This window comes from Canis aureus, chromosome 12, assembly GCF_053574225.1.
Source record: "Canis aureus isolate CA01 chromosome 12, VMU_Caureus_v.1.0, whole genome shotgun sequence".
NCBI lineage: Eukaryota > Metazoa > Chordata > Mammalia > Carnivora > Canidae > Canis > Canis aureus.
Window position 1 is genome coordinate 11,977,668 of NC_135622.1, and position 27,244 is coordinate 12,004,911.

Genomic DNA, 27,244 nt, shown 5'->3' on the forward strand with positions numbered 1-27,244 from the left:
AATTTAATTTCAGTAGTAAAAACTTGAAGAATAGTAAACATTATATAAATGCAAGGTGTGTGCCATTGCTTTCCTGAGCACATTTCCTTTAATGCTCACACTGACCCCCTGAAATTGCAGCTATTGTCACCCCTACTTTATACAGGAAGGAACAGAGGTACAGAGAGTTTAAGAGACTTTCCAGGGACTCAGAGCTAGCCAGCGGCAGAGCTGGGATTCCTTGTGTGGCCCGAGTCTATGTTGTCCACCCCTCCAATCTGCAGACGCACAGGAGAGAAGGCTGGAGTTATGACGAGCATGTTACTTTCAATACGGTGTCTATGTTACTAATCATGTGTGGCTATTCAAATTTAAATTAATTAGTACTGAAAGAGATTTCATATTTATTTAGCTCCTAAGTCACAGTAGCCACATGTCGAGTGCTTAATAACCGTGGCTAGTGGCTGCAATATTGGACAGAGCAGATTGAGGACGTTTTCATGTATATCACTGGAGAAAGAGCTGTTGGGTAGCTCTAGCCTAAATAGAGTTATTCTTTCTAAACAATTTTTCTCTTTATCTTTTATTGGTTCTTATAAAACTAAAACTAAAGAGAGAGGGGGAGCATAGCTTCTAGAAAGGGGCACTTAACCTATTGAGTATAGATGACTTAGAGAACTCAAGGGATTCTAGCCATCCTGGAAAGGGCATAGAGCTAAAATAAAAATGAGTAGAGAAAGGCAGCAGAGGACTTGGTTATGGGCACTATGCGAGTGGTTTTTCCAACCTTGGGTAGGATTCAGTTTTTGATTTGAATGTAACGTTAACAAGTCTACCACCATAGTAACACTAAGTACCAGGCACTCCCCATTCTAAGTGTGAAACTCAAACTCATTTAACCTCTTAGGGAGGCACTATTATTACCTCCACTTTGCAGAGGAGGAAACAGAGAGCAATCAGGTGTCTTGCCCAAGATCACAGACTAGTAAGTGACAGAGCCTGATTAAAATCTAGGGATGCCTAGAACCCCTGCTTTTATCTGCTGCAGCCTCTCGATACCATGATACCACAGCACTATACGGTGGGTGTTTTTGTTATTATCCAGCCTCAGGGCATCACTGTGCAGTCTGAATACTCAGAAGAGGTAAAATTTTCTAGAAGAGCAATTGGCAATGTTCCAAAGTGCATGCCAAGTGGTCCTCCCCATCAAAATGGCGATTGGGAAAAGAGTCAGCTTATAAACCAGGGCCGGGGAATTGGGTAGGGATGGCAGGGCCCCCAGCACGGCAGGGCCTGGTGCCTGGCAAGCTGCTGACATGGCCGGGGAGCCCACCTGCTTGCCCCAGGCGAGTGAGATGAATAGCACACTCTCAAATCAGCCCTTCCCGGCAAATGACCCAGTGCTGCCTGCCTTCGGGACACAGATGGCTTCTGGCAAAATTGCTGTTAAGTGAAAGCTCTCTAGAACACCAATCTAGACTTTCACAATTTCTCTGGGATTCCATCCAAGCTAACTTTTTAATAAACCAAAGCTTTTAGGCTTACTCCAGTCTAACCTGACTTCTACTAAAATGTTTTTTTCTGCCATCGTCTCTCTGTCACAACTAAAACTGGGTGTAGACCATTATCATTGAATATGTAAGAATCCTATTTATCTCAAGAGTAGTTCTCTCAAACTACCTTGGAAAATATTAGGCTGTAAAACAAATATCGTTAAATGCCCAGTCCTTGCTCATGGAAAGCTTGATACAGGTGAGATGTCAGGGTAGGCATTGTAGCTCTCAAGGGCAAATGTTTGCTCAGAGGGCAAGCCTGAGATAAGAGCCAGCCAGTGTTGCCAGGAGGAAGTTAGAGAATGTTGGAAAGGTCATCATTGTCCTCCTGGAAATCTTCCGCGAGGTGAGGTAGGGCAGACATCGGATTTCATCCGATTCGGACACTTGAATTGAATCTTAGCTCTGTACATATTTGATCCTCACTTGATCAAGCCATCTGCTCACTGGAATCATTAGCCAGCAGCCTGTGATATTTGTGTTGCTGTCAAAGACAACTATACCGCCATCACCTCTCTCCTAATTCTTGCTGACTTTTCCTCCCTCTTCCTTCGCTCTGTATTTCTTTAGAGAAAAGGCATTGTGTAGACCCACCAAATAAATCCAACATGCTTTCCACCACCTGTCTTGTATCTGCTTTGTCATGACAGCAAGCTTTCCTCCACCCCAGGTTAGTTTCCTTCCCCTGAGCCCGGAATGGTCTGAGCACTTCCACACCGCCTCCCAGCAGTGCCAGTCAATCCACACAGGTTAACTTCCTAATGACCTAAACAAACAGAAGAAGGTATGTTCGGCTCTTGTACATAGCCCAGCATTCTCTTCAGAGATGAGTAGCATGCTGCTGATACTGTCGTGGTTTTGATTGCAGAATGCTACCATCAGTGTGGAGGATTCAGCATTGACTGGCTTTAAAATATATCCTTACCTGAAGGAAGTCTTTCAGGAATTTCTTAGCATGAGCTTGTTCTCATGGAATCATTATGAGAATAATAATAGGAAAAGCCAGAAACCCTGGTCTCTAACCAACACATTGTCAAGCCAACAGCCGCTTCATCATACGCTGCCACAGCACTGCCTCCCGCTTCCACCTCACCTGCTCCTGACGTCAAGGCAAAGGCAGCAAGCTTCCACGGATATGGTTTCACATGGATGTCCTGTGGCATTTGGCTCTTGTATTTCTTCTGACAGAATCCTTGATTTTGAGAAAATGCCGCCTGACTCCTTGCCTTGCTCTCACTGACTAAGAGGATGAAAATCTTGGGAACTGGCTTTCCTCTTTGAGAAAATTAGTGTCATCTTCCAGAGCAAATGTGCTTCTCACTCTCGCCTGCTAAAAGGATGGAACTCCATTACCCTTATGGTATCATAATGTGGCTCGCAATCAGATCAAGATTGTGAGTGCTCATTACATGATTGCATCTGGGATGAGAATTGCCACCAAGAGCAAGTATTAGCTTAAAAGCTTTTAATGACAACTCTAGGGTTAAAGTGTCATTTCCAGCTTTGAATGACTTCATTGCAAAGAAGAGAATTGCAAAGGAGTTAGGTTGTACATGCACCTGGTATTCACCCTGGGGAGCAAGAATACAAAATTGACCTTGTTCATTCTTGCATTCGAGTGCATTGTGTGTGTTGCTATAATTGCATTAAGTGTTCATATACCCCTGCCTATAAAGGGCATGTACAGATGTACCCTCTGTGTCTGTGCATAACGCACAGCACAGATCTAAAGGCTAAAGAAAACACAGGCTAAAGAAAACACAGAACTGATACTTCATGCACTAGTTTTGTTTTGTTTTTCTGTGGGAAAGTATTTTGCTGAGTATATTCAACAGTGTGTTCACACACTGCCTTCCAAGGTGTCTGGTATAGTGTTTCTCAGGCACGGATGTTTTTTAAAACAGTGCTTTGCAAAGGATTCCCTTGGGGGGCAATCACTCCTGTCAGTCTGTCTTAGACAAGTCAAGCTTCCATTAAAAAAAAAAAAAAAAAAAAAAAAACAGAGTGACTTACACAACAGGGATTGACTTCTCACAATTCTGGAGGCTGGAAAGTCAGGATCAAGGTATCGCCGATCAAGGTATTGGTGAAAGCTTTCCTCCTGATTTTCAGATGGCTGCCTTCTCACTGTGTTCTCACATGGCAGAGAGAGAGAGAGAGCACACGCACTGTCTGCAGTCTCTTAAAGAGAATCCCAACATGGGGGCCTCACCCTCATGACCTCCTCTAAACCTAATCACCTCTCAAAGGTCCCACTTCCAAATGCCATCACACTGGGGGCAGGGCTTCAGGAAGACACAATTCAGTCCATAGCACAGCCTGAGAGGTACCTTTGTGAAGGCCCTCTACTCGTTCATTTAACAGATGTCTGTTGAGAGTCTGCTCTGCACCACAGAGGGGTAAGTGCAGTACACACCCTATCCCTACCCCCATGCAGGACTTAATTTGTTCTTAAATTCCAGAAATATTTAAATAGAAATGGTTATATGAGACATGAAGGCAGGTACATACCCAGGCCAGGGGTGGCTTTCCAGAGGAAGTGACTTCGCAGCTGACGGGTCGGGGGTGGGGGGGGGGGGGGTAGCAGGTTGTGAGCTAGGTGGAAGGGAAGGGGAGGATAGCTTTCTAAGCTAAAGAAATAGCAGAAGCAGTGATTTCCAGGTGGGAGAAGGAACTGAAACTGTGTGGATAGAGCATCAGAGCATCAAGGGACAATTGTCCCCCATCTAGGTGAAAAAACATGTGCTGTCCAAGGGCTTCCCCAAGTAGACTTTTTACCCAGAAAGGAGGCTTTCTGCTGGGATTTGTCATCCGATAGCAGAGTGGAATGTATCAGGATGGTGATCAGGGTTGGCTGACCTCCTCTGGGGGCAAAGAGTCTGGAGGGAAGCTGGGCAGCCCCCGGACCCAGGTCTGGGGAGTGATCTTGGCATTTTTGCATCTCAGCACTATCCACCTTCCAACTTAGTGCCTTCCGAAGAGCCATGTTTGTGATTCACGAAATTTTTTTTTAAGTGAAAAAAAAAAAAAAATGTGTCCTCAAGATAGAACTTTCATCAGTGATCCTAGGAAAGTAGAAGTAAATACAGTAAAATAAAATTGATATCCTTTAAGAAGTTCTGCTTCATGCTAAATTACCTGCTCCTGACCGATAGCCATTACTTAAAGGAAACTTCTTGCCCATTCACTTTGCTTTAAATACTTTCTGAGCAGGTCCTTAGTCGTCTTTTCTGCTACTTCAGTTTTAAAACACAAACTGTCTTCTCTAAAGACATACGCTTACAATTTGCAACTTTGTGTCCTGCGGACTCTCTGGAATATGATTAGAAACTGAAATAACTTGCCTGTGAAGATGCATAATTGAATCTGGTGACCCACTATTTAATGATGTGCATTGATATGTCACTGTTCCTTTCACTGCTACCTCTTTTTTTCTATTTTATTTCCTTTTAAATAATGGGCACATTTTTGCCCTCAAAGTCCTGTTTCATCACATTCTCTGAATTCCTGATGCACGAGTGGTACTCAGAAAACAAATGTGACACAAAGAATGATGATATCTGGCAACTTCTCATGGCCTGGTTCTGTGATTGAATTCTTACCTGCAAGATTAGTGTCCCTCCTGGACCACCCAATGGGAATCAGCTTCCTCACCAGCCCCTGAGACCCTCCTGAGAAGGAGCTGGATCTTCCTTTCCTATGAATCCTTGGCTCCTGCTCACAATAGATGCTCAATAAATGTTTATTAAGTGACTAGCATCAAAATCCCACTCGTGCTATTGTACAAAAAAGTCCATTCCTGGGGCACCTGGGTGGCTTAGTGGTTGAGCATCTGCCTTCAGCTCAGGTTGTGATCCCAGGGTCCTGGGATTGAGTCCTGCATTGAGCCCCCCACAGAGAGCCTGCTTCTCTCTGCCTGTGTCTCTGCCTTTCTCTGTGTGTTTCTTATGAATAAATAAATAAAATCTTTAAAAAAAAGTCTATTCCTGGAAAAGCAACATTTCTAGTGATAATTATTCCAAGGGCAGGGGATTGGTACTAGTCCTAGAAGCAGAGCAGCTCTCAGCAAAGTTCTTGAGTTGTTAGGGTGGCTCCTTCATGGTCCTCACTGCTCACCACATCCACTCCCCAGCATCCCCGCTCTCACCTTCAGCCATCGGGTCTTTATCTCTGGCTCCTCACTGTCTGGCATCAGGGAACCCTCATGCTCCTGATTGTTCCCATCAAAATGAGTTGCTCCCATCTCCCCTACCCTCAAGGCCATACCATAGGCTTTCCAAGATGATAACAAGCTAAGTAGAAGCCGTGGGCCATGCATGGTCTTCCCCAACTTGCCTTTCCAGCCCTGGATTCCTCTCTGTACCCATCAAAGGCTCCAGGTAAGGAAGCAAAGCCTTACCCATGCTGTTCCCTCTGCCTGGTGTTTGCTCATCCCTCCAGTCCTCCCCTGATCGGGGACTTCAAACTCATTCTTCAGGGTGTAAACCAAAACAGAATGTCTTCTACTGAACACCTGTTGTCACGCTTTGCTCTGCACCCCAAGCTCTTCCACTGAGCACACTTCCTGTATTATATTGCATGTACCCATTTACGGGATTATCTCCCATGTGAGACTACGAATCCTGTCTTTCATCATTGATTCCCTAAAGCCTAGCATGCCCCTGACCCAGACTGCAGTTGATTCCTTAAAAAACTGGTAGGGAGAGGAAGGAGATGAGATTAGGGGCAAGGGAAGGGGCAGCCTCTTATTCCTTACTTGTCTAATATTGGCTGACATGCAGTGTTGTGGCTGAGATCAGAAGAGAAGAAAGAATGGGGTGATGAGGGAGGGGGTTGGGTCTAGAAGGGATTAAAATTTAGGATTCTTGGGCCTGAAGCCCCGCCCCCGCCCCCCCATCATTTAGTGAGATGTCTCTTTCCCAGGTTTGCTCCTGGCTGGTTTGGAACTGGGGTGAATTTTTTCAATTCAGTTCCATTTTGAGGGTGAGGTATCAGCCTGAGTCCAGTGACCAGAGTATAACAGGAGCCTCATGGGAGTGGTGAGTTAGTTCAAAAGGACCAACAGGCTACGTGGTCTCTGTTGATCCCACTTTCCAAAGCAGTGATCACTGTTGTCATGAGCAACCTTGGGCCTGATGGGTCCTCACCCACATATTCCTGACATGGCCAGTGGCTGTGCTGGGAGGATTCCCTGCACACAGTGATGACATTCAGTTAAGCCACAGTTTCCTCACCCTGGGAGGAAACCCGTGTGGTTTGGGGTTGGGGCTGTGGATGAGCAAGCGCAGATTTTTTTTTCTTGTTGCCCCGTGGCTTGAAATTGCAACCTCTCTTTTAATTTTCCATTATGCATCCAATACATCTGTGCCAGAAGTGGACAAATGTATTCCGTCTGGGAGGATGATCCCAGACAGCAATAAATTAGAGTCTGTGTACAGACATGCCAAAAATGTGGCCGCGTGGTAGGGTGTCCCTGGGACCAGTCACCTCCTCCACAGTCTGCTTAGTGGCTGCATGCCTTGGCCTGATGCCTCTGTCAATAGATTTTGCTTTGTATTTGGAAACTGTCTTTCCATCAAGTCACCATAGAGGCAAGATGGGTAAGGTGGCCTGTGAGGCTTTACTAGGCACATCTGTCCCAGGCAGGCAGCGTCGGGGAGCTTTTAGGACAGTGCCTTCCCGAGGGCATCACTCTTTCCTGCACCAGAACAGCAGTGACCTCAAAGCCGATTTCCTCCCAAACTAGAGCGTGGCCCAAGAAAACCCTCCTCACTTTTTCTGGATTGAATGCATCCAAAAAACAGCATTTTGAAATTTATGAGAGTAATATAAGCTTACTGCAGACAAGTTAAAAGATAGCATGAAAAGAAAAAAAGCCACCTCTAATCCACCTTCAAAGATAAATACTGTGACTGTTTTAGCAGGACTCCTTTCCATATTTTTCCATGCCATGCCACCCTTTTAAAAATGCAAAACTCTTCTAAAGCTGATGGAGTCCAGCTCCTTTAGCTGTCCCTCACATTATCCAATTAGTGCTTTCCTCTGAGTACTGGAAACTCTTACTTATTCCACATGAGAGAGTCCAGCTGGTAGAGCTCTAGCCCCTCCGACTCCTCACTGAAGTCACGCTGCTCTTCTGAAGAAGCGGGCCACAGAGCGAAACAGCTTGGAGGGGAAAGAAGAGAAGGACTGAGTCTTTCTATGAGTCCAGACTGAAAGCCCCAAAGGGTAGCACCAGGTCCTTGGGATATAAGCCCTGCAGACAGAGGGACCCTGCGTACAAAGGGCTCTGGTCCAGCCCTGACCTTGATACCATTTTCCTTATTAAAGCTCTACTTCTCTGCATCCTGTCCTGTCGCCAGCATCTGTGTCTGCTCTTCTCTGTTGGGGCAGAAGCAGCCTCTAAGCTGTTCATCTGTTCTAGCCACCCACCCCCCAACACACACACTAACTAGATGGGTTGACAGAACCAGAAGGCAAGCTTTACATCTACTTATTTCCCCGAGTCCAGAAGGTGCCCGGGAAATATCTGTTGATTGATTGATATGATGTAATTCCAGATGGGTGCCTGTGGCAGGAGCCTGCTGGCAGGCCATTGTGACAGTTCTGAAATGGTAGGAAAGCCTCCCAGCATTGACAAGGAGCCTCACAAAAGCCCTCAGAGTGGCCTGGAGGAAGCAGGCAATGACTCCACCAGCCGCCAGCCTGCCCAACTGCTGCCTGCGCCAGCCACACAGCCTCACCAAGAGCCACACAGCACACAGACCATGCTTTTTCAGAAAATTATTTTTTCCCTTCTCACTTTCCATGGAAACTCAAAATAGCAACCAAAAAAAAAAAAAAAAACCCAAAACAAAACAAAACAAAAAAAAGGCGAGTTCCTTCAATGCCTGGCAAAACCATCCCTGGGCAGTACAATGACCATGGAGGTCCCGGGAAGAAAGGGTTCTAGAAATCTCTGAGACAGCTTTCTAACTGGCCCTGCACACTCAGGAGGTGTGGGCGGTTCTGAAGTTTGTGTGTTTTCTTCCAATTTAGAAAAGTGGGTTCCCCCTCAGGTCTTAGGATTCATCTTGCTGTTGGTGACTGGAGGTGGAAACATAGTCCCCTCTCACTGTGATGTTGGTGAGGAGGTCCAGAGTGCCCAGCAAGGGACAGCGTGGCAGGGGGCAAATCCCTTCCAGGGGGACTATTATTAGAACATTCTGAGACGCCTCCCAGGCCATGCTTTCCATACCTGGCAACCACAGGGCAGTTCCAGCAGAACAGGATAAACTCACCTTGGAATCAGGAACCCCCAGTTCTGATATCACATTGGGGACATGGGGGGCTTGGAGCCCATCATTTCTCCTCCCCCAAGAAACGTGAAGGGCAGACGGACTGATTTCTAAAGAGATGCCCTCTTCTAGCCCCAGCACTTGGGGTCCCCCACCCACCCCTGGCTCATGCGAACACTGCACCTTTCCACCCCCTGAAAACCATGTTGTTTCCCTTCCAGCTGGCAGGGTCGGCTGTCATTGGCTTTGGACTCTGGTTTCGGTTTGGAGGCACCATGAAGGGCTTCTCATCAGAAGACAAGTCCCCAGAGTATTTCTACATGGGTGAGTGACCTCAGCTGCCCTAAGCCCCACTTAGCGCCACCCCAGAACCTGTACCCGGACTTCTATGTGAGGGCAAGTAAGGAAGCAAAACCTGGTCCGTGCAGACTCCGCCCAGCCCTGGGGCTGTGTGGCCAGGGCCAGCGGGGATCCTGCACCCCTTCACTGCCCGCTCCTCCCGTGGTTCATCAAGTCAAGGAAGACCAGTGTGGAGGGACTGGCCTGCCGAGCGAGGGGGTGCAGCACAGAGTCTGTTCCACAGTCAGCCCTCTGGGCTGTGGGGTCCCTGCTGACTCGGGGTTTATGCTGATCTTGTATTTTAAGTTGTCTATGAGAGAGATGCAATCCCAAGTGCAGGGACATCTCAAGGTTCAGAGGTACCCAGTCCCAGTCCCCCCAACTAGGGACTGTGGAGGGCAGGGTCGAATTCAGAGAAAGGGGAAAGGGGTAAGAGGTGGCCAGGGAGGGGGGGTGGCCTGCAATTCTGAGACAACATGGTAAGCCTGAGGTAAGGGGCTGAGCATTTCCCTGGGTTCAGTCCCTACGATCTATGTCTCATCCTCTTCTGCAGACTGTACTCACCCTCTAGCCGAGTGCACCTGGCTTCTAGACTTCAGAAAGCCCGGGACTGTTGTCACTACCAGTGAGAGCCCTCCCTGTGGGAAAGGCTGCTCCACAGCCTGCACCAGCTATAGAGTGCGGAGGGTACGAGGAGAGGCAGGGTCCTGTGCAGGTCGTTTGCTCCCAGTGCCAAGAAGAGCAGTGTGTGCTTCCTGGGAGGGACAGAGCACCCAGGCTCACTCAGAGCCTCGGGGAAGGCTCCTCACAGCTGTGCTGCTCCCCTCCCCAGCACCCAGCCCACCCTCGGCCTCCCCAGAAGAGCAGCATCGCAGCCAGGATTCTTCTGGAGGAAAGTAACAAGGAACATACTCTAAGATGGGTGGCAGGAAGAACAGTCCACACACATCTCATCAAATCTTAGAGGCAGTCTTTTGTAAAACACACGATTATTTTAATTTCCACTCAGAAAAGAAGAAATGCTGCCAATTCAACCATGACGTGCCCTAAAACATGCATCCTGGGGTGCCTGGGTGGTCTGTGGTTGAGCATCTACCATTGGCTCAGGGCGTGATCCTGGGGTCCTGGGATCGAGTCCCGCATTGGGCTCCCCGCAGGGAGCCTGCTTCTCCCTCAGCCTGTGTCTCTGCCTGCCTCTCTTGTCTCTCATGAATAAATTTTTAAAATCTTTTTAAAAAACCAATGCATCCTAATTTTAGGGACATTTAAATGTGACCATGTCAGACCTATATTGAAATTGATGAAGCACAGTAAAAGAAGCATGGAGATGGGGACTCTCCAGCATTCACTCAGGATTCCACAAAGTCATCAAGGACCCAGGTTTTTTCCATCTCTCCCCTGGCTGTCCTTGAGATGACCTCAAACACGTCCCCTTAGGTTTGAAAGATAGCTACGGTGGCTCCAAGGGTCGTGTCCTCAAACGGCAACGTCCAAAAGAGAAAGAAAGGAAGTTTCACCTCATGTGGCCCTTCTTAGGAATGACTACAACCTGTGTCAGAAGACACCCAGCAGCCTCTCCTTGCAGCATATTGGCCAGAACTGTACTGTGTGCTCATGCCTGAGCTCATCATGCCCAAGAAGAAAGCTACAATGATTGGCTCTTCTGACTAAAGAAGAGTAACCCTGGGCTTGGGAAGGGGCCAAGCTCCCCAGGGGGCCTCTGACACTTGGATAAAGTCAGAGTTTTTATAGGGAAGAAGCAGAGGAATCTGCCATTGTACTTCGACACTGAAATGCTCTTTGCCACCCATGTGGTTTCCAGGTAGCACACGTCCCTCTGTCCAAAGCCTACACACACATTTAACATATTTCTCCTTGAGGCTCTCCTGGCTCCACGGACCTCCTCAGAACCGTTCTCTATCTCAGAGAGGCCCCTGTGCCCCAGATAAAGCTCAGCCTGTCCTTGTCCTGCACTGCCTCCAGGAGATGTACCGAAGAGTCAGGGGAGGGTAGCAGAAGGAATGCATCTCCCCTCATGCTGCTAATGGGCCAGGGGCTGCGTATTCCATAACTGTGCCCTACAATTTCTAACTCCATTCACTATAATCACAACCTCCGTGCCCACTGGATTCATCATAGCAATGGTTTGATCCCATCGTAATGGGACTCTGGCCTCTCCAGCCATATGCAATGGTAAATAGCAGACAGTAATCCCACGCATATGTTAAGTACTAACATGTGGTACAAACATAATCACTGAATTAAGATGTGAGAAGGGGCACCTGGCTGGCTCAGTTGGTAGAGCATGCAACTCTTGATCTCGAGGTTGTGAGTTCAAGCCCCACATTGGGAATAGAGATTACTTATAAAAAAAAAAAAAAAAGTCTTGTATGGGAACAGTGGTGGTATATGCCTGTGACTATAGCAGTCACATTTAAAAAGCATCACAGGTTTAGAAGAAGCTTCTAGCAACCTCTTGGCTGGCTCAGTCAGTAGACCATACTATTCTTGATCTCAGAGTCATGAATCTGAATTCCACATTGGGCTTAGAGCTTACGTTTAAAAAAAAAAAAGTGGGAGAGAATACTGGGAGACTGCAGGACAAGCTCAAGGTGGAGGGGTGCTTGAATGGTGCCTCGGGAGTCAGGTGGTTTCTGATAGATTGCGTTAAGGAGATCCTTATTGATGACTCTGAATTAGCACTGACCAGTATAAGGCAGGCAGCTACTCATTGTTTCCCCAGCCCGAGGAAGGGATGGCTAATCGTTCAGGATACTCCTTTAGGGGCATCTTCCTAACCTAGCCCCTCCAACCATATATAACTGATCCTTGGGGTGAACATTATTTGCTCTCCCTACTCTGAATTCGGTAGTTACTTAATGTCCTAACATGATGTCAGTCCCAATAAAAGCATGGAAATAGTTTGCCTCTGAAACTCGGGCACATAGAGGTTCAGGGTATTAGCCTTCAATCTGTTTTCTCATCACATGCTGTTGTCTCTGTGCTGGAACCCTATTTATCTCCTCTTCCTCAGGTAGGACTCTCAGGACGTTCCATCAACAGCTGCCGCTGTTGTGCCCCCAGGGCTGGGGAAGGAGTCTACCCTTTGTTGAACTAAAACGTGGGAAAACATCCACCAGCTCACTTACAGGCAGACCTTCTCCTTCAAGTTGTTTGGCAATAACTAACTGTCTAACACCCAGCCACGTACCCACGTCACCACTGAGGTTGAGGTTGGAAGACGTAAATCTCTATAATGTAATTTCTGAGCTTGAACTGGAAATTTTCAGCAATAGTGAAGAAAAACCATTTTTAAAAGACCATGAAAAGGGACGCCTGGGTAGCTGAGCAATTGAGCGTCTGCCTTTGGCTCAGGGCGTGATCCCAGAGTCCCAGGATTGAGTCCCACATCGGGCTCCCTGCATGGAGCCTGCTTCTCCCTCTGCCTGTGTCTCTGCTTTTCTCTCTCTCTTTCTGTGTATCTCTCATGAATAAATAAATAAATAAAATTTTTAAATAAAAAAAAATAAAAGACCATGAAGACCTGAGTTATATGAAAAACATGTAAGAAAGGCTGTCTCTCTTTCATTGAGGATAAACATCTGGCCATCTAAAATTCTCTTCATAGTGTTTTTATTTTTTTTATTTTATTTATTTATTCATGAGAGACAGTGATGAGAATGAATGCTGTACTCACTCCCTTGTATCTTTGTAATCTATTTAAAAAGACTCACAGAGTTAACAATTTAAATTCTGATGGAAACTAGTATATAACTAAAACCAGCTAAGTGGTATTTGCAGTGGGCACATCAGGGGTCATTCTAAACTGGTGAGGCAAGGATCTGATTTAGGTTTGAAAGACCAGGCTGTCATCAATGAGTGGAAGCAAAATGAAGACAGCAAAGGCCATAGGGCAAGACCACAAGAGGCGTGTCCACAAGACAGTGATCAGCAAGCCCAGGCCAGGCAAAGGACTCTGGTTAGAGGGGAACAGATTGGGGCAAGGTGGGAGGTAGGATTAGAAGTGTCAGGGAGGGAAGGGGGGTGGACAAGCACACAGGGCCCTGACTGTCAAAGCTTGTTAAATTAGTGAGCAATAGAGGGATAACTAGGGTTTGGGCGAGGTATGACCCACAATAAATTGTGGAATGAGAGAGGAGACAGAAAAGAACATGCTAGGTTACTGATACACTCAGACATAAGGGCATCGCCCGTGGTGGTTGTCAGCAGTAGGAACTGTGAGCAAAGAGATGGGAAAACAAGAAACATTATTAAACGTTATTATCCTACATTATTAAAGTCAGGGCCAGAAGGAATCAAAACGATAAAAAAAATAATCAGTGATAGAAGAGTCAAGCCTCAAAGTAATAATTTATGATTTTCGGTAGGAACCTGAGTTGCACAAGAAACTCTGGTTCCTGTCCAGAGAGGGGGGAAGGGATGTGAACCTGAGATGCAATCTGGGGAGCAGGCTCCATCTACCTTGTCCCACAAACGAACAGGTACACAGGCGTAGGTTTGGGTCCAACGTAAGAAAACCTTTTTTCATGATTTTGTAAACCAAAGAAGCGACAGATAAAAGCAAATTTTCACCTACATCGGTCTGTAATTGGCCACTCACGTGGCAAAACCCAGAATGGAGTGTTCTTCAGTTCAGGGGAATCCTGGGTTGAGTAGGGGGGGGTGAACTGGTTCCATGCAGATATTCCTGGTCCTATTTGCTAATCTAAACTGAGGCAATGTGAGGGGCCCAAGAGGCAAGAAATGCCCTGTCAAGACTCTTGATTGCAAATCACAAAAACTTGACGCAAGCTATGTTGAACAAAACGAAATTTCTTGACTCACAAAACTGAAAAGTCCAGGATTAGTACTGGCCTCAGGGGTGCAGGTGATGTGCTCAAGTCCTGCCTATCCCCTTCTCTTAGCTCTGCTCCCCTTTGGCTCCATGCTCAGGCAGGTTTCCTGAAGACGATAATGTGGCTGCTCCCAGCTCCGATGCCATCTCCCTAGTCACCCTGGCACCCTTCTTTCGTTCCAGCAGCTCCAGCTAAAGTCCTGACCCTCGCTTTCATTGCCAATCCTGGGGCCAGTGCCTGTTCCCCCGCCAGGCATTAGGATGGGCTTGTTGGCTGAAGCCTTGGCTTCATGTCTGCCCTAAAGGTTAAAGTCCGCAGGGACTGAGCAGAGAGGGTTTGTGTCTTTCACAGATATGAAGAGGACGTGAATTCTGGCTAGGGGAAACAACAGTCTATACAGCCGGGCCTGAGTCCTTCTTGTGTGCTCTTGGGGGCCTGGGGCCTGGGTGTGGGTTTGCCCACCTCAGTTCTTCATCCTCAGCACACCTCCCTTCTGCCCTTAGTGAGTGGCTGGTGGTGAGACGCTTAAGCCCAGGGCTGGAGCTTCAGGCAAACGTGTTATCAAGAATCTTGGCGCTACGTATACTAAGGAGAGAGAACCAGCAGATAAAACAACAGCAGGTTGGCAGTCGGCCAAGGTTTCCAGCTCTTCGTGGCAGGGCTCAGCCCACAGCCCAGGTCTGCTGACACCCCAGCCTGTGCTTGTTCTGTTTGTCTCTCTGGACAGTGGCAACGATCAACAGTCCTGTGAAGTCAGAGACCTCCTCCTCACTTCAGATATTTCTTATAACATAAACAGAGTGATATACATGTTGGCAGAGACTAATTCTTTCCTCAATAAATAATTTTCCAAATAAGAAAGATACCTACTCTCTGGCAATAAAGTGAGAAGACAAATATACCAGGACACCACTTATGGACTTACATAGCAAAGAGTGTGAGGTAATAGGACTTTAAAAAAGAAGTAGGCCCAGATTTTGGAAAATCTCACTTCATGTCACAGGGTGGCAGTCACTAATCTGTGTGTTTTCTTTTCAGAATAAGTTCCAGAGCAATGAGCCCACTAAACTCTTATCGCCCCTTTGTTAAAGAGTGTTGGTGACCGGGCTTGGCACATTCAAGTGGCTGTTAAAGAAATAGAGTCTCACAGCCTCGAGTCCCCTCTGCAGGAGGGGTCTTGGGAGCACACGTGGTCTAGCTGCCTGCTTCTGGGCAGGTGACTGCTTAGGTTTTGTAGAACTTCCTCTGTCCCTGGGGGAATACTTTCCTGTCTGGGATCTTTGCTTCCTCCTCCTTATGATGGAGAGAGGTTCCCTCTTGTGATAAAGACCCATCCTGACATCACAGCTGGCGCCAGGGTGGAGAGATCCAGCACTGATCCCTGAGGGTGAGCAGGAGCTGGGGATACTGAGGGCAGGGGGTAAGGGCAATCAGAATGCCACTTGTTGCCCCTTCTCAGGGTCCTCTGAACCAGGGCAAGGTCTGGAGGCTGATGTAAGCTGTCTGTGTCCCTGGGGTGCTGATGGGGAAAATAGAGAGCCCAGCAAGAGAGGACCTGCTTGGACAACTTGGGGTTTCCTGCACTCTCTCTGCTGTAGTCTCTCTCAGTGAACTCCTGGGGGTAGCTCCCCTACCTCTCGTCATCCAAACTCCATCAACCTGCCCCTCTGACTTCCTTTTTTTTTTTTTTTTTTTAAGGATTTTATTTATTTATCCATAAGAGACACAGAGAGAGGCAGAGACACAGGCAGAGGGAGAAGCAGACTCCACACAGGAAGCCTGATGCAGGACTTGATTCCAGGACCCCGGGATCACGCCCTGAGCCAAAGGCAGACCCTCAACCGCCCAAGCCACCCAGGCGCCCCAGCCCCTCCGACTTCCTACTGCAATCCCCAGCTAGGGCTGCCTCCTAGAGTGACAGGGCAGGGGCTCTTTGTAGGAGTGCTGAGTGGGGAGCTGGCCCCTCCAGCCTTGGAAGCCCAGACAGGTGGCATGTGCTGGGGCGCATGAAGTCCTGTCTGTGAGCAAGGATGGTGGCAGGTCTTTCTGCGCACACAAATAGCAGCCCTGTGGCTCCTCAGGGTCACAGGCTGACGGTTGTAGCCTTCTCTCTGTGTTGAATGCAGGGTCTGGGAGCCTGGTTTTGATTGCAGCCGGACCTTGTGTGGAAGGAAAGGGTTTCAGAACTGAATGCTGAGGAGCTGGCTTGCCATTTTCAAAACTCTGACTCACTCCAATAATACTGTTTTACTTCTTGTTTTTCAGTTTTACCTGAGAGTTGTAGGGGCTGCAGAGTGACATGCTATAGCTTACGTGGTTGAGACGGTTTCTCCAAAGCATTTTTACAAGTTAGGTTCTTATTTCCAAATCGCAGATAACAAAACTAAGGAATTCTAAGAGGACGCACCTAAAGGTCAGTTGACAGGTCCAGAGATCTGGCTCCCAGCCCTGTATTTTCAGAGGAAAACCCAGACCTCATCCATTAGAGATTCCTCAAGCACTTTCCTCAAGGAAAAAGAAAGAGCATCCTCTTGGCATGTATAATTGCAAAGTGAACAGCTTTTTAGCTGAGAGTCCCCATTCCTCTGAGCTCCTGCTGGAATTGCACCAGAGGAGTCAGGGTGTGGATTTTGGAGCAGACTCTCCAGCGTTGCCCCTCACTAGCTGTGCAATCTCAGGTAAATGCCTTCACTTCTCTGTGTCTCTGTTTCCCCGGTTGTGGAATATGAACACTAACATACCACTGACCTCATGGCATGAGGTGATTTAACAGAAGAGAACTCATAAGTGTGATATCTGCTGTAGGTTTTGTTCTTCTATGTAAGTAGGTTATTGTGTTCCTCAATATGGAAGGAGCCCGCCTACAGGAAGCCTAATTACATGGGGGGATATGAGGAGAGACAGATACAGGAGTGGTTTAGAGCCACATCATCAGAATGAGAGAGTAGTTGACAGCATTGATACTTCTCAGGTGGCAGGTTTCCGAGCTGATGCCTATTAAGTGCAACACGTGGATGCAGCACAGAGTAGGCCAAAGTGGCAGGAAGTGGTGGTTGTCACTCTGGTACTGAATGACTCCATGACTAAGACATGTCAAGCTACATAGAACAAGACGCACTAACCCATCACTGTTGCAATTTACATAGAGCCCAAGTCTTTACCTTCCCCAGAAGCTAGGTCCCGTACAATATTATATATATATATATATATATATATATATATATATATATATATATATATATATTTAATATATATATACATATATGTATATGTATATGCACACACACATATATAATTACGTGCATCCAGGGCAAGCTGGAAGGGAGGGAGAGTTGTACAGAGGCAGAGAAAAATATTCTCAGATGAAAAATGATTATTAGCTGGGTATGTAAAACCATCTACCACCAAAAAGCCACAGAAATTGATGAGCGTGCCTCATCCAGTCCCATGGCGGGCGGGGGTGGGGAGCCACTTTAAATGAGTTGATACAAAGCTTTTTGATTGTTGGGGAGAGGCCTCAGGAACTGGAGCTGCTAGGTCAGTTTAAGGATGTTTTTCCTCTGAACTCTAGGATTCTGATAGCCTAAGAATGGACTACAGTACAAATAAGCAGATTTTCTTGAGGAGATCGTTATTCTAGAAGGACAAAGATTGTGGCCCAAGGGACTGAGTGAGCTTGTCTGCAGTGGGGAACAATTGTGTCCTCCTCAGGCCCTGTGCCTATGTCCCCCACACCCTAACCTCCTCAGGAGCTGCCTTCTTTCCTCCATTCCAGACTCTCAGGCACCCTTTCTCAGTGTGTGCATCCCTGTGCTCATTTGCCTGGCCTTGAGAGAGCCCAACCCTATGGGGGCTCCATGGGTGTTTGCTGAAATGTATTCCTAGCATGTATCTCTAAGCAAACACATGGCAATGGCGGACAGCCAGTCTGATCAATAATTCTGTCTTGTGCCGAGCATATCTTAGATAGGAGGAAGAAGGTTAGTTAGTGGACCTCAGATCCTCAGAGAAAGACAAATAAGAGCACCCGCAAAAGCAGAAAATGGAAGGGAGCCAGCCAGGTCATATCACAGTAAATTCCTCTGTGGCTAGAACCCAGGCTAGATAAGGATCCAGGCAGGCCGGGTCCCTAGGCTGTTGCTCTGAGCAGAATCTATAGACTGTAAACACTTTAAATGGGAAATTAATATAATAAGGCAGCCCACCCCTGAGACATTTTGTGGGGGGACTGAATAAGGTCCTGCACAGCCTCTTTGAAATAGGATGGGAATCAGGTCTCCAGGCCTGTGTGTCCTGCCTACAGCCATCATGCCCCTCTGACTCTCGTTGGCAAAACAGAAACAGAACACTTGCCTTACCTATGGGGGTTGTTGGAGAAACCAGGGAGATGATGGCAATGAAAGAGCTCTGAGAAATAAAATTTTTAAAACAATGAGGTGTTAGGCAGTGGAGCTAACAGTAGCACTGTTTTTAATACGGAATCATTTCTCTCATTACTACGTCCAATCTACATGAAATCATTCTTTTGGTTTTCACCAAAAAGGAAAGGGGAGGAAGTGGCCAAGTAGGCAGAGCAGGAAAGCAATAAATACCTACCAGGGGACTGCGGATACAGCAGGGCTTCCCCGTCCCAGAAGCCCTGAGAACAGCCTGGGTGGTGCAGGAAGCCCAGCAGCCTGGCCTGCCACCCCAGGCACTAGATAGATCTGCCCACAAACCACCGGCAGCACCCCAGAGGGCACCCCTGGAGGAGGCAGAGGTACCCCGAGGGCAGGCTTTCCCCGCAGAGGTGGAACGCTGGCTCCCCACCCTTTCTGCGAATGGGAGGGGTTTCAGGTGACTCACATGAATAAAATGCAAAAAATAAAATAGGGACAATTAGCATTATTCCAAGCAAGCCAAGTACCAGGCGTCACATTGTGTTCTAACTTATCTCAGGATCAGAAAAGGAAGTAAGAAAGGGCTTGGCTTTATTTCTCTCAGAACAAGAACATATCTGTCCTTTTCTTTCTCTGTGAGAACCACAGTTCCTATGGCCTGACTTCAGCAGTAAGGGAAATTAGCACCCAGGTTAAGGGTGCTGTTACTGCTGGAGAGGCAGTGCCCCTTAGGGTGATGGTGATGAGATGGCTTTAGAGGCAGATGGGTATTTTCATCTCAGCTCATCCCAGCAATTTTGGGCAAATCGCTTAAACTTTGGGGGCCTAGTTTCTCTAGAAAATGGATATAAAAATGGTACCTTACCTCAAGAAGATTAAATTAATAAATCTGTGCCAGTTGCTCAGAACAGTACGTAGAAAAAATATCAGCCCATAATAAATGCAGCTAATATTGTATTTGTAATGGTATTTGGTCTGTGTCTTTGTCGCCTTCTCTCCTTGGCTGTTTTCTTGGAACATTGCAACCTCTGGTGTGTTCAGTGTCCATGGTAATGCCCTCTCAAGTCTGATTCTCACAAAACGTGATGGCTTTATTGCTGTGTCCTCCCAACCCCGTCCCTAACCAAAGCCTCCCTCTTCTGTCCCTCTCTGTCCCTGCTTCCCCATCTGGGCAGACCATCAGCCCTTTGCCCTCCCACTTGGTCCTCAAGGACTCTGTTATGACGGAGATAGTCATGAAGTCCAGGGTGTCACAAGAGTCCAAGGGGCTCCTGGAGGGGAGCGGGTTTATGTCCCGGCTCTGGCGCAGACACCTGACCTGCTGCATCACTTTCATGCAAAGAAGAGTACTATCCACTTTATAGGGGGGGCAGAAATCTGAAAGGTAAAGTGCCTGGCCTGTGGGAGGCGTGCCAAGGTGAGTAAGAGCATCAGGTGTGGCAGTCGGACACGGGAGCTCTCGGAGCCTTGCCGCTCAAGTGACAGGGAGGGGTCCTTTTACCCCCATAGGTATCAGCTTTCTCTGTTCACCGGGGGCGACGGTAGCCCCTGCCTCTCGGGATCCTCTGCAGGTTGAGTCAGGTGCACTCAGCGAGGGTCACCCGTGGGTAACACACTATCAGCAGCAGACACAACACGGTGCCTGTGCCGGGTGGGGACACCTGGAGCGGTGGGGCAGCGAGTGGGCTGAGCGGTCAGTGTCTCCTGTGACTCTCCCCACAGGGCTGTATGTGCTGGTCGGAGCGGGGGCCTTGATGATGGCCGTGGGCTTCTTTGGCTGCTGCGGGGCCATGCGGGAGTCGCAGTGTGTGCTCGGATCCGTAAGTGGGGCGTCCGGGGCGGAACTGGCCCAGAGGGGGGGCCAGAGGTCTGGCCTCCAGCGCCAGTTCCTCAGGGCCACGGAGACCTTGGCACTCACTCCCTCTCCCTGAGTCTAAAAATTTCTCCATTTCTCGCTTAAGAATAATATTGTCTTTGTCCCTGCCTCATATGGAAAGTATGAAAAAAAAAATGAGGTCATTAGTGTGAAGATGTTTGGGGAGTTAAAGTGCCTAATAATTGTATAGGGTCATTATGATCATTCTATCACAATTATTTCGCAGTGAGTGAGGTGGCTAAGGTTCCTATAGGCAGGGAGGTGCTCTTAACTACAAGAAAAAAAAATGCTCTTGGAGATCAGTACCTTCACCAAACGCCCCTCTGGTGGTTTATTTTAACAAGAAGCCTCTGTCTTTAAAAAAAAAAAAAAAAAAAAAAAAGAATTTCGGTTACTGCTATACATCCAATGGCAGAGTGACCTGAGAGAAACAGGAGAAGGAAGAAGGGCCAGAAGAGAGAAAATTTTCTTTCTCCGTGAAGAGTCAGAAACAGCAATTTTGGTGGGCAGTCTCTCTTTACCATAATTGCTGATTTTTAACTGTGGCTCCTCCTCCTGACCTCTTGCTGTATAAAATCTCTAAATCATCTCCACAGTCCTCCTTTCTACCTGTCTTTCCCCTGTTGCCGAGCATCCCTGTTGCTTATCACTGAACACAGAGTAGACCCAAGAGACCAGAACAGAAATTGGTCCAGGAGAATGCCCCTCCCCGCCATTCCCACCCTCCAGAGAAGCCTCTCAGCCCACACAGTGTGGGTCACACCTTCCCCAATCCAGGCCCAACCAGTCACTCCCTATCTCCCAGTCTTGTTTTAAATCTTTATAAAATCTCTTTTGTTCATCAAGAATTCATTGAGCGCCTAAGTGCCAGGCACTGTTCAAAGTAGTGGGATTTCTTTATCACTACCTGGAATTATCTAACTCACTTTTTTATTCCTTTCTCATTTATCATACTTCCCATTTTCTAATAGGAGGTCTGTGATAGCAGACATTGGGGTCATATCTTATTCACCACTCTATATCCAGTGCCAAGGACAGTGCCTGGTACAGAGTAGATGCTCGATGAACAATTGCTGAATAAATTAATGAGCAAATGAAAGAATAAACAAACTACAGGGGGATGGGGGTAAATGCTTCCTACCAGATCAATGCAAACGAATAACCTTGCCTAATGTTTTTCAAATGGAACTAGTATTAAAGAGGCCAAATAAATTGAAAAGGCGTTGAGTTAATGAAATGTGTATTTTCTCTCCTCTGCAGTTCTTTACCTGCCTACTGGTGATATTTGCTGCTGAAGTAACCACTGGAGTATTTGCTTTTATAGGCAAGGGTGTAGTAAGTAGAAATTACAATTACTTTTTATGATGGTTAAAGTGTTTCTTCATGGCAAAGGCTATGAGAATATTTCACCCACAATGATATTGAAAAACTAAATAACCCCCACATATATCATTTACACAGAACTTTTTAACCTGAAAGTATTATACAGGCCTATATATGTTGTATGTGTAAGTGTGCATACATATATGTGCACACATTTTTCTGAGGAGGTAATTCATAGCTTTCGCTAGAGTTATAAAGGTGTCTGATTTTTTTTAAAGGATCTCTAGTTTAAAAAAAAAAAGGATCTCTAGTTTAAGATGATCCCATTTGTAACAGGAAAACAAGTAGATTGCATATATGAAAAAGAGGGATGGAGAGGAACACACATTTTCATCCCTTGTTAGACTATCATTTGTCCATCGGGCTTGGCCTGGAAAGAGGCCACGTTACCCTCAAAGACTAGAGCCTGGCCTGCTGCATGCTGGTGAGAGTTTATTTAAATTGGTGCTCAAACTATAGGTGTCTAAAATAGGTTATCAGGAGAACTCACAGAGGAAGAGGCCTTTTTAGAAGGAACACACTGTGTTAAGACACACGGTGGGAAAGAGGGGAGTGAAAAGGAGGAAGGAAGGAAACTTAATTTGCTGTATTTCACATAAATTCATGTGCTACCAATATTGTGTTTATGAACTCATTATAGATTTTTTTAAATGGTAAACATGTGGAATAAGTAACACCTCCTCTGGGATATTGCTAAAGTATCTGGTTATATTTGTAGGTTGGAAGAATTGGATCTTTGGACTTTTTGAGATCTCTATGGATGTCAGATCACATGCCTTTATACCAGAAAAAGCATTCCCTGAGTTTCATGATATTTGTATGCTGAACCAGTTTTCCTTGGTCATGAACATCTTTCAAACCACGTCATGAATAGACTCGAGTACTTTTAACCAGGGTGGTACCAAGAATGCCTAAGTCCCCACTCGTTGTACATGAGAATCTCCTGGGTAGGGCTGATGGGCCTCAAACCATTCAGGTTTGAGAAGCTTCACTCTAAAAAAAATTTTTCTAGGCTATGAAAGTTATTCTTAGTCTATCCTTCCATCTCCAAAAGTATCCGAGAAATTCCAGAATCTATAATCCATCCCATATATGCAGAATTATCTTAAAATACAGATGAACAGGGATCCCTGGGTGGCGCAGCGGTTTGGCGCCTGCCTTTGGCCCAGGGCGCGATCCTGGAGACCCGGGATCGAATCCCACGTCGGGCTTCCGGTGCATGGAGCCTGCTTCTCCCTCTGCCTATGTCTCTGCCTCTCTCTCTGTGTGTGTGTGACTATCATAAATAAATAAATTTAAAAAAATAAAAAAAATACAGATGAACATAGGGAAGGACTATATTTTCCAAGAGTAAGGAATAGGGGATTTTCCTTAATGAAAGGAGAATATTTAAAACTTCCCACTCACTGTCCCCTTGGTATGTTTTCAGGCTATACGACATGTTCAGACCATGTATGAAGAAGCTTATAATGATTACCTGAAAGACAAGGAAAGGGGAAATGGGACTCTTATTACCTTCCACTCAACAGTAAGTAACTTTCATTCTTCCTTAATTCCTTCTAAAGATCATTCATTAACCAGATTCTCTCTCATCACCTGGATTAAAGATCAGAATAAATTTGATGAAGCCAAGCTTTAGCACAGTATTTCAGCCCTCATGGGAGCCACAGTTGGCATCGCGTGTAGAACCTAGAAGAAGAGGCCTAGCACACAGAGTTCACAAGAAGAAATCAGGCATTGTGCCCCAGAGAGACAAAAGAGCACAAATAAGAACACCCAGAAAGCAGCCCAAATAAATACCAAGTTCTCTCAAAAGGTGGCATTGTGGTGTAACAGAATCAATTACAAAATGAAAGGCCGCAGAGACAGCGATGCTCCCTGTATCCTAGTACATTGGTGGGATTGTGCTGTCAGTGCAGTGCTGAAAGCTACACATAGTTAACCAAGAGGGGCTTCCAGAGGAGACGGGCCAGGCTGGAGTCGTCCCAATTTCTTAACCCCTGTGATGCAGAGAAGTAGCTATGAAATCCTAGGCCATATGCTTTCAGGTAGCTCCATTCTTGTTTGTCACAGGAATGTCCTGGAAGGTGCCAACCCTGGATCCTGTTCAGCCTCAGCTGCCCCAAGGACACCAGGCAGCACACCTTGTCCTTTGTCTTTGAGGGGCTGGCCCCAAGGCAGGACACCTGTTGGCTGGCCAGCCTTCAGGCCCTGACATTTTAGCACCCAGGCTTTATTTACTATGACCACTTCTCCTCTCTGTCCCAGCCTGTCCTCAGTTAAACAGCCCTACCTAAAGCTCATAAAACATTAGCTACTCAGCAGGTTAAATGACTCCCAGGCTGAAAAACAAACAAAAAAACCTAAAGACACAATTCCTGTCTAAAAAATAGCAATTTACACAGATATCATCAATTGGCTTCTTGCTTTGTTTGGGTTGCCTCGAGTCACTTCCCATCCTCAAACTCAGACAACTTGACAGAAGTCCTTTGTGTTTTGCTAGCATGAGTATGCGACTCTTCTCTTTTTCTAGAAATGGCATTTTGGGTTGCTCAGTCCTCCAGTCCTCAGTAGTGATGCCCAGACTTGGAGCTCCTACTTCCCCTTCCTGGGCCCTAAAAGCTCTTTTCTGACTCTCTAGTTTCAGTGCTGTGGAAAAGAAAGCTCTGAACAGGTCCAACCCACATGCCCAAAGGAGCTTCTGGGGCACAAGGTAAGCTTCTCTTCCAGGGTTCCTATCCTACCTCTAGTGTAAGATGGCTCTTGCCCGTGGGGTGACAGGTGTGATTCTCAGAGGCCCTCTCCCGGTGGCTTCTCTGCCTCAGCTTTATTCTATATAAACTAAGTGAAGCAATGCTGAGTTCCAGTATGCTGGTCCCCTGGGAAATGATGGCATGCTGACTTGCCCATGATGGTACAAATGCTATGGCATTAATTAAATTTGCCAGGGCCAAGGATGTGCACCCTGAGAATGTCACCCCACATCTCTCCATGGAAGTCGCTGATAAATGCTTCATTTATTAAGTGCTGTATGTCAGGCACTGTGCTGGGTTCTGAACACTCTAAGATGAAAACCATGGTTCTGCCCCTTGTGGCCTCCCTAGTCAAGGGAGACGTGCTGTGTGTAATGTCTGTACAGAGTACAGTGGAGACACAGTGGTGTTAGGAAAGCTTCACGGAGGTTGGAATCCATGGGCTGCGCTTTGACAAAGGACGGTCATCCCAGGCCAAGCTGGCAGCGGGAACAGAGGTGTGGCGGTGAGGAACTCCAGGACGGCAGGGAAGCCAGGAGTTCAGAGGAGATGGTGCCAGACATTCTTGGGGAGGTAGACAGAGGCGTGACTTTACACCTGGAAGTTTGAGAAAGGTGTTGCTTTTAGCAGACGATTGACATGGTCAGTTTTGCATTGTAGAAACCATAGTCAGGCTGCTGAGTGTGCCAGGTAGAAGAGAAAGCCAGAGAGTGACGGAGGGAGCCATTTCGGTGGCACTTGTGGTCACCCTGGTAAGAGATGCTGAGGAGGGACGCCTGAGGGGCTCAGTGGTTGAGCGTCTGCCTTTGGCTTAGGGCATGATCCCAGGTCCTGGGATCAAGTCCCACACCGGGCTCCCCACAGGGAGCCTGCTTCTCCCTCTGCCTGTGTCTCTGCCTCTCTCTTTCTCTCTCTGTCTCTTGATAAATAAATAAAAAATAAACAAACAAATAAAAGAGATGTGAGGAGCTAATGCAAGTTCACCAGCAGTGGGAAGAGAGAGGGAGCAGTGGATTCTGAGATGTTCAGGGGTAGAATCAACAGGCCTGGGAGACCTCTTGTATGCGAGTGGGGAGGAGGGAGGAGGAAGTTAAGACTTCAGACTTCTGCTTAGGCACAAAGGATGGGTAGAGACTCCGCTCCCCATGAGAGGTGAATATAGGGAAAGGAGCAGATCCTGAGTCAGTTTTGGTCAAGTTTACACTTTGGGTACCTTTGGGACTTACAGGTAATCTGAGCTGAAGATCGGTGTTAGAATCCCAGCATAGTGGTAGGAGCTAAAGCCATAGGAATAGAAGGGAATGCCCAAGAAGATTGTGTAGAACAAGGTAGAGGTGGGCTGAAAAACTTGTCACAAAGGTAAGCAGAGGACAAGAAGCCAGAAGTCTGTGGAGGAATTGAGTTGGGAAGAGTCCGAAGACAGTGAAGTGGAGGAGGAGATAGTTGTCCATGGAGTTCAGTGCTGGGAAGAAGACAAAGACATGAAGGCTGGAAATAATGTGTTGTATTTGGTCCTAGGGGATCATTAATGGTGTGTGCTATGCAGTTTCAGTTCTGAAGGGCTTGAGGAAAGCACAGACTCAATGTGGGAAATAAGAGAGGGAAATATGAGCATGTGGGGACAATGACATGGATGCTTCTAAGCATATAGCTGTGAAGAGACTGATGAGATCCTAGGTCTAGCTTGTATCATGGGTTGTCCATTGAATGCTTATCGACTCCCTGAGACCTGGAGGACATGAATAAGGCACAGCCACTGCCCTCAAAGTTCTCACCATCCATTGGAGAGACCTACAAGGGAGCCAGCACCCCCACACTGTAGTACATGAGTGAGCCTCCATGAGAGGGAGCACCACAGACCCAACAGGGGTCATGCAATTTGAAGGATTGCAGAAGGACCTCCCCATTTGATTGTTTTTTGTTATTGTTCAAGTACCATTAACATATGGTATTAAATTCACTTCAGGTGTATATTATGATTTCACACATCTGTACATTACTCAGTGCTCATCACAAGTGCACTCCTTAATCCCCTTTATCTATTTCACCCATCCCCCTACCCACTTCCCCTCTGGCAACCAACAGTGTGTTCTCTATATTAGAGTCTGTTTTTTGTCTTTTCTTGCCTTTGCTCATCTGTTTTATTTCTTAAATTTCATATATGAGTGAAAGCATATGGCATTTGTCTTTCTCTGACTGTGTTTCTCTGTTTCACTTAGTTTATACCCTCTAGGTCCATCCATGTTGTTGCAAATGGCAAGATTTCATTCCTTTTGATGGCTGAGTTACATTCCATTATGTATATATACCACTGGTTTATCCATTCATCTATCGGTGGATATTTGGACTGCTTCCATATCTTCGCTATTGTAAATAATGCTGCAATGAACTTCGAGTACATATATCTTTTTGAATTAGTGTTTTTCGTTTTCTTTGAGTAAATACCCAGTAGTGGAATAGTTGAATCATATCATATTTCTATTTTTAATATTTGAGGAGCCTCCATACTGTTCTCCACAGTGGCTGCACCAGCTTATGTTCCTACCAACAGTGCATGAGGGGTCCTTTTTCTTCACATCCTCATCAACCCTTGTTTCTTGTTTTTATTTCAGCCATTCTGACTGGTGTGAAGTGATATTACATTGTGGTTTTCATTTGCATGTCCCTGATGATGAGTGATGTTGAGCATCTTTTCATCATCTGGCTGTCTTCTTTGGAGAAATGTCTATTCAACCTCTCTGCCCATTTTCTAATTGGATTATTTGGGGGTTTTTTGGTGTTGAGTTTATAAGTTCTTTAGATATTTTGTTTTTGTTTTTTTTTTTAATTTTTTTTATTTATTTATGATA

General features: G+C 46.5%; 1 protein-coding gene across 5 annotated transcripts in view; it reads left to right on the plus strand.

Moving 5' to 3' along the window:
- The window catches only part of TSPAN2 (tetraspanin 2), a 57,581-nt gene that overhangs the window by 13,418 nt on the left and 16,919 nt on the right, over positions 1-27,244 (plus strand). For all 5 annotated transcript variants that reach the window (XM_077842743.1, XM_077842741.1, XM_077842742.1 and 2 more), the window contains exons 2-6: positions 9,031-9,133; positions 20,106-20,203; positions 21,520-21,594; positions 23,072-23,170; positions 24,284-24,355. In XM_077842743.1, the coding sequence (XP_077698869.1) occupies positions 9,031-9,133; positions 20,106-20,203; positions 21,520-21,594; positions 23,072-23,170; positions 24,284-24,355 (447 nt within the window). The remainder of the gene's footprint in view (positions 1-9,030; positions 9,134-20,105; positions 20,204-21,519; positions 21,595-23,071; positions 23,171-24,283; positions 24,356-27,244) is intronic.